At 43.6% G+C, this 12,397-nt stretch overlaps 1 protein-coding gene across 1 annotated transcript in view; it reads left to right on the forward strand.

Annotated features, from left to right (window-relative positions):
• The window catches only part of LOC119431864 (ATP-binding cassette sub-family C member 2), a 191,937-nt gene that overhangs the window by 69,014 nt on the left and 110,526 nt on the right, over positions 1 to 12,397 (forward strand). Inside the window, exons 6-7 of the mRNA XM_049658085.1 lie at positions 8,044 to 8,220; positions 12,151 to 12,318. Coding sequence (XP_049514042.1) covers positions 8,044 to 8,220; positions 12,151 to 12,318 — 345 coding nt within the window. The remainder of the gene's footprint in view (positions 1 to 8,043; positions 8,221 to 12,150; positions 12,319 to 12,397) is intronic.

Raw genomic sequence — 12,397 nt, forward strand, 5'->3', positions numbered from 1 at the left:
GAATGCAAGCACAATTATTAACGTGATTAACTTTGCTAGCATTTTTTGTCATATTTACGTACCGGAAAAATGCTCAGTATACTTGAACGTGTTTTAGTGAGTAACTTTGTTCATTACAAGCCGTAGGCAAAGTGACGGACAGATTCAGACAGTGATATTGGGGAAGTAATAAATGGTGAAAGTTGAAAAAGGTCTCACAGCACTGTTTTGCTGGACTCCATTCACTAGAAAACTGCATTTGTAATGATGAAAGCGTCAAGACAGGAAATGATCCCCCACTGCACAATGTTATATATGTCTACCACCACATGTGACGGCAGCAAAGCCATCTGCTTATTAAGACTGAATGCAACAACATAGCAAGGTGCTGTTTCACAATATGGCACCTTTTCATGTGCACTTCTGGCAAGCTACCGTATGCACTGATGCATAAACACATTAACAGGGGAAAGAGACGAAGTAACTGTGCAAGCCACGTGATGCTTTTAACATTTTGTATCTGTCAATGTTTGTTTCTGTTGACGTGCACAGCTGATAGAACTTTCTTTAGTGCAAGTTGGTTAATCACATTGCGACAGCAGCACAAGAAGCAAGGTCAGCATAGTAGGAGAAAACAAAGCAAGGTGGCAGACTGAGGAGGCAAGGTAGACAAGGAAAAATAGCTTTAATGACATCGAAGAGACCAGCCCTGCTATTCACAGGACTTGGTGCTTTGAATGAGACGAGTTAATGGAATTGTAAAGAAAGTCGTGGCTGCAGCATGCTTACAAGAACAAATGCAAAAATAGAAGGATAGAAATAGGAATAAATACATACACGCACGGAAGAACTCACATATTCACACACACGAACACAAACGCGAGCGCGAAATGTAAGATCTAAAATACAAAAAAGGGCGAAATAACAAATATAAACAAACACAGAAGAAAACACGCACACACATTTAACGCAGACGCGAGTAGAACTATTAGGAGTCAGTTCACAAGCAGCTGTGCCTACATTGTCGTACTTTTTTTAATGTACATATTGGCTCTGTTGCCTTCACTGTCATAGGAATTTTTTAGTAGTGACATATCACGACAAAGCGCAAAGCTGTGTTGTGGGAAAGCAAGTCGAACGCTGAAAGCACAGCTTATGCGCGATTGTGTCACAGCAGGCTTTCTACAGCTGGCGCGTGCAGAGAGCGAAGAGTTCTAAGCCACACAGCGACGCGAATTAATGCCAAGCTCCCTTGCAACGGCACCAGTGTATCAGTCAAGTTTAAATTAGCATTCAGGCTGACATTAAGGAAACAGACACTGCTTCCAAACGCCTGACCGTTAACAATCCAATGACATTCGCTCAAGCAAGCGCGTGTTAGTCACTGATTGTTAGCATTGGTGGAAAGCAATCAATCGATGGTGCTACACAACACTCGAACCACGCTGCTAGACGCTCGTCTATCTTATCACACTGCTGCCAACTATCGGTCGTTTGCACGCTTAGCTGGCAGCAACGAATCTTTGCGTTGGAGGTTGCTTTCACAAATCTTTTCTGTTGAGAAACTCGCAGGTTGGATTCATCCGCGCACGCTTTTCTCATTTATCCTGATAATGGTTTTGCTCCATCACTTCACCACGTCCGACGAGAAACGCAGCGGCACAGTACACAAACACACCCGCCGCTCACAGTAGGTACCAGACTTTGGCGAACTCTCCTCGTCGTAACTTCACTTAGGAGCAATACAAAACACCACGGAACAAACACGTACGATGTTTGTTTGTGGCGGTATGCCGCCGCGGGATCCTGTTTCCACACGAAGAGCAGCGCAGCGTCACCGATGTTCGCTGCAATCTTTGTTCGCCGGCTCACGGCTCAGAAAAAACGCACGCGGCACAAATTGTGCATCGTAAGCTCACAATAATATTTCCGGCATGACAGACCACCACAAACAATTCGAATTCACTCTGACGAAGGGAGACGCATAGAGCTGACGCGACTCGGCCCAGTTCGAAGCGAGGGCGGCCATGTTAGGCATGTTCTCCGTCGGCGGGGACACCGGCCATCCGGCTCATGAATTCACCTGAAGTGCGCGCCTATTGGTGCCGGCTCGCGTGCATCCGCCTTTGAGGGGCAAATGCCGCTGTCTTCTAAAGTTCTATCCGACTATAGAATATCGGCTATCGCCGTTTGTTCTCTGATCCACACCGCTCTCTTCCTGTCTCTTATTGTTAGTCCTAAGATTTTTCGTTCAATCGCTCTTTGTGTGGTCCTGAAATTGTTCTCGAGCTTCTTTGTTAACCTTCAATTTTCTGCCCCATATGTTAGCACCAGTAGAATGCAATGATTGTACACTTTTCTTTTCAACGACAGTGGTAAGCTCCCCGTAAGGATTTGGTAATGCCAACCGTATGCACTCCAACCCAATTTTATTCTTCTGTAAATTTCTTTCTCGTGATCAGGGTCCCCTGTGGGTAATTGACCTAGATAAATGTACTACCTTACAGACTCTAGAGGCTGACTGGCGATCCTGAATTCTTGTTCGCTTGCCAGGCTATTGAACATTATCTTTGTCTTCTGCATATTCATCTTCAACCCAATTCTTACACTTTTTCGATTAAGGTCCTCAATCATTTGCTGTAATTCGTCTCCATTGTTGCTGAATAGGACATTGTCATCTGCAAACCGAAGGTTGCTGAGATATTCGCCATTGATCCTCACTCCTAAGCATTCCCAGTCTAAGAGCTTGAATACTTCTTCTAAGCATGCAGGGAAGAGCATTGGAGAGATTGTGTGTCCTTGTCTTACCCCATTCTTGATAGGTAACTTTCTATTTTCTTGTGGAGAACCAAGGTAGTTGTGGAATCCTTGAATATGTTTGCGAAGATATTCACGTATGCCTCCTGTACTCCTTGATTACGCAATGCCTCTATGACTGCTGTTATCTCTACTGAATCAAATGCCTTTTCATAACCCATGAAAGCCATATAGAGAGGTTGATTGTACTCCGAATATTTCTCAATTACCTGATTGATGACATGGCTATGATCCATCGTAGAATATCCATCCCTTCCTGAAGCCAGCCTGTTCTCTTGGTTGGCTGAAGTCAAGTGTTGCCCTGATTCTATTTGAAATTACCTTGGTGAATATTTTATAGAATACTGAAAGCAAGCTAGTCGGTCTATAATTCTTCAATTCTTTAACGTCTCCCTTCTTATGGATTACTATAATGTTGGCGCTCTTCCAGCTCTCTGGTACACTTGAAGTTGGGAGGCATTGCGTATAGAGGGCCGCAAGCTTTTCAAGCATATCTCCTCCATCTTTGAATAAATCTACTGTTATTCTATCTTCTCCAGCAGCTTTACCCTGGTGATGGCTTTCGAGGCCCTTCTAACTTCATCGCTATTTATAGAAGGAGCTTCTGTATCCGGTTCATCACTATTTCGAATGAAAGTAGCTTGGCTGTTTTGGGCACTGTACAGGTCAGTGGAGAATTCTTCCGCTGCTTTTACTATGTCATCGAAATTGCTGATGATATTACCATGCTTATCTTTCAGTGCATACATCTTGCCTTGTCCTATGCAAAGATTTCTTTTCACTGATTTATAGCTGCGTCCATATTTTACGGCTTCCTAAATCTTTCCCTCGTTATAATTTCGAATATCTCTTACTTTCTTCTTGTGGATCAGTTTTGACAGTCAGCGAATTCTATCTGGTCTATTGAGTTGGACATTTTCATGTTTTGTCGTTTCTTTATTAGGTCCTTTGTTTTTTGGGAGAGCTTAGCTACTGGTTGCCTTGGGGCCTTACCTCCCACTTCAATTGCTGCTTCTGAGGTCAACCTAGTTACGGTTTCATTCATTACCTCTATGTTGTCTTTATCTTCATTTTCTAAGGCTGCATATTTGTTTGAGAGCACCAGCCTGAATTAGTCTGCTTTACCCTTACTGCCTCTAGGTTAGCCTGTTTCCTCTTGACTAATTTCTCTCTTTCTCTCTTCAAATTGACAGATATCCTAGACCGCACTAACCTATGGTCACTGCACTTTACCTTACCTAACACTCCTACATCCTGCACTATGCTTGGATCGGCAGAAAGTATGAAATCTATTTCATTCCTTGTTTCTTCATTAGGGCTTTTCCAGGTCCACTTCCTGTTGCTGCGCTTCCTGAAGAAGGTATTCATTATTCGGAGCCTATTCCTTTCCGCGAATTGTACTAACATCTCTCCTCTTGCATTCCTAGAATCGATACCGTAGTTGCCAATTGCTTGCTCACCAACCTGCTTTTCCCCCACTTTTGCATTGAAGTCGCCCATGACAACAGTGTACTGAGTTTGCACCTTTCTCATTGCTAGTTCTCTTCATAGAACTGTTCTATTTCTTCCTCATCGTGACTAGAGGTTGGGGCGTAGGCTTGTACTACCTTCATTTTGTACCACCTGTTCAGCTTTATTACAACTGCTACCCTCTCATTAATGCTGTAGAATTCAACAATGTTGCCTTCTATGTTCTTATGGACTAGAAATCCTACCCCGGATTCTCTCTTATCTGGAAGACCTCTGTAGCAGAGGACGTGGCCATTAGTCAGCATTGTGTAAGCCTCGCCAGTTCGTCTAACCTCACTTACTAAGGCTGATAACATCCCACGCAATGCCTGATAATTCTTCAAATAGTCCTGCTAAGCTAGCCTCACTCGAGAGGGTGTGCGTGTTGAACGTTACCAGGTTCAGTTTCCATTGGCGGCCGGTCCAGACCCAGACATTCTTAGCACCCTCTGCCGTGTCGCAGGTCTGACCACCACCTTGGTTTGGTTCTCCGCAGCCGCTGGGGACTGAGGGCCATGGGTAAATTGTAGGAGTCATGAGGGAGGTAGTGGCCGAACACTCCAATTCCTGTTCTGGTGAGGGAGTGACTTTGTTGAAGCTTAGTGGGCCTTCCTAATTTGGTTGCACTTAGACTAGTATAGCCCGCTAGCTCTAGCCGATATTTTTTCTTTTATTGCCTGTTCAGGCGCCACTCCATTCCTGAAAATGTAGTGGACTGGAGTAGGATTCGAACTTACGACCTTCAGATTTGAAGCCGGGTTTTCTACCTCTGCTCCACGCCACCACATTATTAGGTTTCAAATCGGATGAGGGATCAATAGGTTTCCAATCGACCATCAACAGGTCTGGTCAAACTGGCGTATTTTTTGGACTTTCGAAAAGCATTCGACATTGTTTCACATCAAAAGTTATTTTTAAGCTAAAATACATTGCCCTCCCACCTTTCATAATAAACTGGATTTCCGCATACTTGGCAAACCGCATACAGTCGGTTTCTGTTAAGGGTCACCACTCGCGTCGTTTGCCCGTTACTTCCGGAGTACCGCAAGGTAGCGAAGTGGGACCACTCTTGTTTTTGATTTTTATGAATGATATTGTTAACGTTGTTACTGAACCAGTACAAGTTCGTTTATTTGCGGATGACTGAATTTTGTTTCATGAAATTACTTGCAGAGAGGATCAGGAACTTTTGAAAACTAACTCTCACAGCATTTATTCATGGTGTGAACAGTGTGACATGCAGTTGAATGATGAAAAAACAGTATACATGCAAATAACCAAGAAGAGACATAGGTGGAAGTTTTCCTATAATTTTCCTACTCATCATCTTATTGAAGTACATGAATATAAATATTTAGGTGTGACAATAACTAACAACTTATGTTGGAATTCACATATCTCTAACGTATATGCTGCCTCATTTCGTAACCTGTATATTCTGCGTCATTAACTAAAACAAGCGTCCCTGGAAACTAAACTTCATGCATGCAAATCAATCATTCGGCCGAATTTGGAATACGCATGCACAGTCTGGGATCCACATAATAAACACAGCATTATTGCACTAGAAATGAATCAGTGGAAATCAGCTAGGTTTATTTTTTCTAAGTACCGTATAAGCGACTCACCAACAACTACCATACGCAATCAAGGTATACAGACATTACACCTATGGCGGAGAATTCTAAGGCCTAAATTTCTTTTCCTCCTCAAAAATAACAAACTCTCTATCGATCCTGCTCCATATGCGCGCACATTAACTACAAGAGTAACCAGACATCACTGCTCTAAAGATTTAACTCCCTATCAAACAAGAACTAACAGTTTTAAACTTTCCTTTTTCCCCCGTACTATTGGAGAATGGAACGCAGTACCATTACCATTGCAAAACAGCACTGACTCAAGAGACCTGATAAATTTTAATCTGTTAATATCGCAAAGAGATGTGAGCCTTTTGGTTTGTTTTCTTTTGAATGCTTATATGCTTGTATTGTATTGTAATTCTGAATGTTCGGTTGTAATTTTACTCCTGCTGCTTGGGCCTGCATGGGCCTGCAGTATTTTGTAAATAAATAACTAAATAAATCACATAAGCAACATCTGTTACCAAAGTCAGATGATATATCAGCCATATCAGTGTTACACTCAAACTTTGAATGCTGCATTGGTTCTTGGTAGATTTTCACACACCCTTTGTCGCTAAGGTAGAGCCCGTAAAAAGTGACAATGTCTAGAAGCGCAAAAGCAGCTGTTGTCAGCTAACACCTGCGTGTTCTATTTCATCACTTTCAACACACAAAAACTCGCAAAGTGTTTGTAACAAAAGTAAGCGCTGAAGTATTGTTGGCGCCAAATTCATTCTGTAACTTCAATTTGGAGCGCCGACAATATATGTTAATTTTTGTTCCTGGCATTGTTGCCCGATCACTCACCGCTACTGCATCTCCTATTGCACGGACTGGTGTCGTCACGATGATCTTGCTAACCACGGGAACAGTACAAGCTGAGCGACATTTTTTTAGTATGTGACTGTAGAGCACAAAAGAGCACACTGACATGTATGCATGCATTCACACATTCCCAGACACCCACACCCAAAAACAAGTACACCTGAATAGAGGTGCATGTGTTATTTGCATGACAATGTGTATCGAATGTGCTAACCTAAAGTATATACCACCTACTGGCTTCTCTCATTAGTATTTCTAGTTGTTCATTGCTTTTAGTTAGCGTGCGAAATAACATCTGTTCAGTATCTCTACATGTATTTGTAAACATACTCTTTGATTTATGTTATGTCAAGCATGCTATTGCTATTTATTTTTGGTTCTTGTGATTTTTTTTATTTGCGAATATTCTTCCAACGTCTATTAGGTTGCTTTAAGGAAGATACTCATCGCTACACATGCTGTTTACTGTGAAAGGGGGCAGGACACTAGTCAAGGTGTTTCAGCTTTTTGCCCAGTCGCCTCGTTTCAAGTTCAAAAAGAATATAGAAATAGTTGATTGATTGAATGAATTACCAACAAGCACAGGTAGAATTTCTACCATTTCAATTTATGCCCCGACCTTGCCCGCTTTCCTCGATATCTTATCTCGCGCCTCATAACTTGCCAGCCAAGGTGTACAATGCAGTCTGAAATCCGCAATAAAATGAGAAATGTTAATCGACATGGTCTGAAAAAGTTATAACGCAATTCCCTAACAAAGCAGCAAACTTATGCGACGTTGCGTCCGCTATTACAAGCATTCTGTATCATTCGTGTTCACCCGCGTGCGTTTCTTCACTGCGTTCAAATCACGTTATTATTTAGGGGAACAAACTTTTGGCCAAATTGATTAAGCTTCATCTTTAAGCGCGCGTACTTCTTCTTTCCTGTCCGTGTTTTTTTCGCGGGCTGTTCTTAAGATTTTCAATACAGATGTTCTGCTAGATGGACTAATTTTGAGCCGTATGATTTGCAGTGTTATAAACTTTTCTTCCACCAGATACAAGAGCTACAACGGCTCACCAAATCTACTTGATGGTTGAATTGCACGAGGCTTACCGGAGACTCCTGTTACGATAGTTCTACAATACGTGTAATATTTATATATAGGTTCTATCACTCAAAACACTTTTATACAGTGCGCTAGGCTGAAGTCGTCTGCTATAGCGATGACCAACTACACAAAACAGCACTGTATTCCACAAACCGCATGTGTTGCAACTAGTGCTCCTGCTTTTATGGCGTACAGGGTAGAGTGGCCTACGTGCCGCAAGTTGCCTGCGTGTTCAACATGACTCTCCGGGATAACGTGCTGTTCGGAAAAGCGTACGAGCCCGACCGCTACCGGGAGGTACTTGAAGCCTGCGCCCTGACGAGAGACATATTGTCGTTACCGGCCGGAGATCTGACCGAACTTGGAGAAAAGGTGCGTTTAACATTTTCAGTTCCCTGCTAGTGATATAAATAAATGGCTGCCGTTTACAGGGAACATTTGGTGCTGCAGCACAGAATCTCAACGTGAGACTTCAGCGTGTTTTTCTTAATATCCGCAAGGACGTTTGGAGCTGTATTGCCTCCAATATTGGACTCACCAAATCTTATGACAAACAGTGGTTATTTCTCTTAGCGAAGTGGCCGCATCGTTAACTCTTCAAGTGAAAATCAGTGTACTGCCTGGCACAAAGTGAACTAATGCAGGCGAACCAGCCACGTACTAAATGTGCCCAGAGTGTTTCTCGTATGCTGGAAAAGAACTACGTTTAGAAAACTGCTGATAACTCAAGTTATTATTAGAATTTCAAAAAACCGTGAAGCTTGTATTAGCGCTCACACCTCTTCACACACCGGGAATGGGAAATTCCTCTGTATTTCGGCTGTAGAATAAGTTTATTTGCGAAATCGAAGCCGAGCAGTAAGGAAGACATGTTTTCTAAGTCTAACTTGTGGGTCTAGCACTGGTTTCTAGGTTTCCGACCTTAAAGTGTGCTACGAAATACATGGGTGTTCTACTAACAGTTTCTAAAAATACTGCGTCATGCAGTTAAGGATCATCTTGCAATAGGGTGAAAAATAGGCCGAGTTGGTTCAAGTTCTTTTTTTAAACGTCTTAATTTCTGCATTTATTAGGTCAAACCTTGCGGCAAGAAAGAGGTGCTCTATGGCGGTGGGGAAGGGGGACCGGTGTTCTCTTCTTTCTCAAGGTGAAGTGGTCCCGAGGTCGGCTCTGCAACGAGGTGGCCAGACCCTACCTTTTCCCTGAAAAACTCCAGAAAAGCACACAAAAGTTGGATTGAGCCGTAGGGCCCGGTGTGAGATGGCGGGTCGAGCCACTCCTGCAGGGTGCGAGGTCGGTTCCCGCCCAGGGAGTGAAGTGTCCTTTCTCGGATCGTGTCAAAGGCAGAGCAGCTCCACAGAAGATGTTCGGCCGTACCTCTGGCCGGGCATGCCGGTCATTTAGAGCTATGGTAGAGTGCGGGTTTATGAGGTGTAACCTTGCTGCTGACAGAAGCTGGCCGGTCTGGGCTTCGTGAAGAAGTTCAAGTTCCTTATGAAGGTTGCGAAGGTTTGGCCTAGGCTCAAGGTACGAGGGCGGACTGTTTGTATTTATTTCTTGCAGTTCGCAAAAACTGTGAGTTGTTAGCTCAGCACTAGTCATGTGTGCATCTGTTTTCTGCACCGCCAACCTTTTCACACAGCCTCCATGACGAGGATGATCTCAACATTAACGTCCGTGCTCTATTAACAGGTTGTCGAGGCAGATATCTTAAAAATTGCGCGAGTCTCAATGTTTTTGCTTCACATCTTCGCTTCCCTACTTCTCGGCTGCAATATTTCAATTGCAGGATGCGCTCGAAAGTGACCACTTATTAAAGTTCATTAGCGAATATGAATAGTTAACAAGCTGGACATAGCATTTTGTGTCTCCCGTAACATCCGCCGGCCTCTTTAGGTAATGCACCTCAATAGGCTGAATTGAACAAAGTACTAAAACCGATAAAAAAACTGTTAGAACTCAAGAAACGTGATGAACGCAGCACGTTTATGGGGCAGTGCACGAAATCATATAAGGTCAAGGCCTATAGATTCGCTAGACGGTCTCGGCGGATTGATAAACTGGGATTAAATATTCGGGACAGCACCGACAAGCAGCAAAAAAGAGGGGCGCAAAACGAGCAATCGGGCCTGTGTGAAATGACGAGCAAAACTAGCACAAAAACTGACGTTGAGCACAGGAAGGGAAAAAAAGTTAACGTGCATATTCCCTTCCTGTGCTTGTTGTTCTTTTGTTCACCCGCCGTGGTTGCTCAGTGGCTATGGAGTTGGGCTGCTCAGCACGAGGTCACGGGATCGAATCCCGGCCACGGCGGCCGCATTTCTATTTGGGCGAAATGCGAAAGCACCCGTGTGCTTAGATTTAGGTGCACGTTAAAGAACCCCAGGTGATCCAAATTTCCGGAGTCCCCCACTACGGCGTGCCTCGTAATTAAATCGTGGTTTCGACACGAAAAACCCCGTAATCTAACTTAATTTATAGCAGAAGCATTCCACGCTAGCAGAAGTATTCCACTTAAAACTCATTTTAAACCCCATAATTTAATTTTTTTGTTCTTTTGTTGCGCTAATTTTCTTCACCAGTGACGATGCAAGACCAACTAGCCAAACAATTAATTCTTCATGGTAGTGCTATTTGGCTCGGGCAATAGATGACTTATGCGTCACGCACCTGACACATGACAGACATCCACGCACACTACGCGTGCCTTGCATATGTTCTTCTGACACGTAAACTTAACAAAATAGTATAATATACACCTCTCTGAAGTATATCACTAATTATAGAGTAGCACTTGCGTGAAGCCCTCCTATGCACCGTAACAGACTTGCGTTAGCTGTAAACTTATATATAACGTCTGTCTGCTTTCGTTGCTCCAAAAGATTAAGTTCAGAGCTGTGATAGCGCTTCTTAGTGCGTAGAATGGGCTTGCAAGCTGGTTCCTATTTTTTGAGATTACGATTTTTTTTTAATTTCTGCAACACATTTCAGGTCCCCGAAAAAATCTGATATGCAATTGGTACAAGTATACATGCAGTTTTAAGTAAATGCAAAAAAAAAATGGATTCCAATTGGTTTACCCGTTGTCTACTCGAAGCACGCCAGCGTGTTACATGTGTTTAAATCCTTACGTTTGCCCAGAGGCACAGCTGCACCTTAAGGTGGTTCGACATGTTGGAATTCGTAGTGCTTGTTGCTTCTACACTTAGGCCTTAAGGACAGCTGTCATTCAAGAAAGCCTTCACGCAAGCTTTGTGCGCTTTTGTTTGCCACAGCGCTAGATTGGTGCTCTACTGGCTGAGCGGACCGGGAACACCTCGATGATCTCAGTGAACTTATTGACCCTGCCAACGTCAGCTTGTCCCAAGAATTATTCTTCGCGAACCACACTTTACTCAGTTTTGTGGATTAAGGAATAAATCAGCGCTGCAAACTGCGAATGCGCCATACAAGTTGTTAATCACAAGTAATTCGTTATGTACATGTCTGGCCTATACTGATGCTCCCTAGTGTGTACCTACCCGACTCCTGATTCGCTAACCAGGCAGCGCACACAGAGCAAAAGGTAGTCGCAGGCTCTACATGGCCAGTTCACGTTATAATACATGTGCTACTTTTCTTTTTTCAAACTTGTGAACATCTAGATCATGTGCGACCATTTACGAACCCCTCGCGGGAACTCGTCCTTGAGTGATATTGTATTGCTGTGACAGTGTTCTTCCCATAGTGTTCCTCTTCTAATTGCAGGTTGCAGCAAAGAAGTAGCTAGTGCCTGATCTCGCATATAATTAAGAAACAGTAACGTTGATTTACTGTTCAACAAAGATATAAACAACCGACATAAATATAGTTCACATGAATATAGCTACATCGATACCGTTCAGTATTTTATAAAGCAGGATACACACTTGAAACATGCTGCTAAACATCCGGTACATCGACAGTTTATTTCCCCAGCGGTTCCGGAAACAAGATGATGAGAAGTTTGTCACTACAGAATAGTGTGGTTTCGCGTCTCAGTACAGAATAATCAATCGGCGCCGCAGTTTAGCACATAAGGGTGCCATTTCCCACATAGATATGCCTTCATGAACGAGTTTTTACCGGAGAGTGCTTCAAAAGAAGGGTTCCAAGCGCTAAGCAAGGCCGGGTAAGCCTTTCATGAGAAGCCCAGATTCGTGATTCTAACCCCGAGGCTTCTTCCTACGTAAGTATAAACGCCATTGCCTATATTCCTAGCGAAAATACCAGGCGTTGGCGATAGTTTCATGGAAGCTACTGACAGTGGGATCATGGATGCAGGGTTACAACCTCAGCGGTGGACAGAAGCAGAGGATCTCCCTGGCAAGGGCGGCATACCATGACAGCAGTGTGTACATTCTGGATGACCCGCTCAGCGCACTCGACGCTAACGTCTCGACAGCGGTGTTCAATCGATTGCTGGGCAGAAAAGGTCTTCTTAGCAACAAGGTACGTGCGGGCGTGCATTTGCGCTTGTGCGCGCATAGTTCTGTAGCGAAGCTCGCTCCAGTGCTCATTCTGTGTGCGT

This window comes from Dermacentor silvarum, chromosome 10 (assembly GCF_013339745.2).
Source record: "Dermacentor silvarum isolate Dsil-2018 chromosome 10, BIME_Dsil_1.4, whole genome shotgun sequence".
NCBI classification, from domain to species: Eukaryota; Metazoa; Arthropoda; class Arachnida; order Ixodida; family Ixodidae; genus Dermacentor; species Dermacentor silvarum.